At 51.2% G+C, this 1803-nt stretch overlaps 1 protein-coding gene across 1 annotated transcript in view; it reads right to left on the reverse strand.

Annotated features, from left to right (window-relative positions):
- Window positions 1-1773, reverse strand: part of ANO1 (anoctamin 1) — a 126798-nt gene extending 125025 nt beyond the window's left edge. The window contains exon 1 of the mRNA XM_045297139.1: window positions 1648-1773. Within this exon, the coding sequence (XP_045153074.1) occupies window positions 1648-1773 (126 nt within the window). The remainder of the gene's footprint in view (window positions 1-1647) is intronic.
- Window positions 1774-1803: the final 30 nt, after the last annotated feature.

Raw genomic sequence — 1803 nt, forward strand, 5'->3', positions numbered from 1 at the left:
CATCCATCCATCCATCCATCCATCCACCTATCTCTTTGCTTTAAAAGCTGTTCCTGCACTAAGTAAGAGTTTATAATATGTCTAAATTATGGACTGTATTATATTTTGTTAGCATTAACAATACCCAAGAATCAGGTAAAGAGTGGGTGGCCTGGTGGGCTCCATTATCCCTAGGACATGGAGTACAACCCCCTTGCCCGCCACCACCACCACCACCACCACCACATGTGGACTAATGAGCATGAACCTACCCTTCATATCAGGTCACAACAGCCCTTTGGAAACTGAGTGAGGGAGGATGGTAAAGATGTAAGTAGCTGCTAGTACAATCAACTCACAATCCAAGCACTGCCTGCTAATTACCAGACGTTATCCTGGCTGGCTTCAATGGGACAGACCTGTCTTTAACGTCACTTCATTTTTATACCTAACAGGTTTTAAAATATGTCAGAGTCTGTCTTTGGTAAATTGGGATCTTTATTTAGACATGTTCCCCTCCACCCACCCCCTACCCCGAGGGAAGGTGGTAGGTGCTTTAATTTTTAATAAAACAATATATTCTCATTTTAGAACTTTGTTTTAGAACAGAAAGAAAATGTGTTCTCCTTAAGTAAAATCCATGGACGTATTTAACGCAATTACTTTAAATATGAATGATAAACAGAGAGATCCCAAACTCAGATAACGTAAAAATAACCCAACGCTGAGACGACGTTGTGCAGGGACTGGGTTTTGGTGGCCCACTTAAAACTGTCTCTAACGATGTGCAGCCACGGGGAGCTTTTAACGACTTCCAACTGATGGCCAGGGTTTCCCCGTGTGTGTGGGGGGGGAGGGCGCAGACACTTGGCCCGCCTCCCAAGCGGGCCTGCAAATCCACCCCTTCTGCAGCGGGACCACCACAGGGCAGGCATCTGTCCTGTGAGGCCTGGCTCTGTGATTCTGCCCAGGAATGTCTGTTTCCTGGACCACAGGCAACAGGCAGGACAGTTGCTTGGCCATTCGACCCCAAACCACGGCCAGCTGCGTGCAAGTCCGCTTGCCATGCACGGGGGAGACAAAAGCTCCTGCCGCCTACGTGACTTACCAGTGAGTGAGGACACAGACAATATCGATTATGCATTGCAGGTGTTGTTTGCAAGGGATGGGTGCTAAAGACAAGCAATGTGGAGACGGGTCTAGGAAAGGCCTGATGGGTGCTGTGAGAGGAGGTTTCTGTCGCGGGCAGAGGAAGGACCCTGAGGATGCCCCACCAAGGCAGTGACGTGGGAGCAGAGTCCTGGAGGAGGGGAGACCAGGACATTTTGGAAAGGGCGAGAGTCTCACTCAGTGACCATCACCGTCAACTTCCGTACCATTCTCACTGTGACTGCTACCATCCTCGTCATCACCACCACACCACGATTCTCTTCCCGTCACACCACCACCATCCTTGTGCCAATCACCCCCTTCTCTGTGGTCGCCACCGTTTTCATCCTCGCCGCCGACATCGTTAGCATCACGGCTACCTTCCTCCTCATGGCCATGAGAGCCGCCACTGTCACCAAGGGCACCCTCCTCGCGTCCCGATGATAGCCGTTCTCTCGCTACACTTCACCATCATCACCGTCATCTCCGTCCTCCTTCCATTGCGATTGTCACCCTCACCCTCTCGTCACCACCATCACTGCCGTCCTCGCCACCACCATGTTCATGATTCATCATGGTGGTCATCTCCGTCATCCCCGCCATCTCCACTGCCCTCATCGTCCTCCTGATCGTCATCTCCGTCATCCCCGCCATCTCCACTGCCCTCATCGTCCT

The sequence above is a fragment of the Echinops telfairi genome, unplaced genomic scaffold (assembly GCF_000313985.2).
Source record: "Echinops telfairi isolate 266 unplaced genomic scaffold, ASM31398v2 ScPeMD7_7417;HRSCAF=8455, whole genome shotgun sequence".
Taxonomy (NCBI): Eukaryota; Metazoa; Chordata; class Mammalia; order Afrosoricida; family Tenrecidae; genus Echinops; species Echinops telfairi.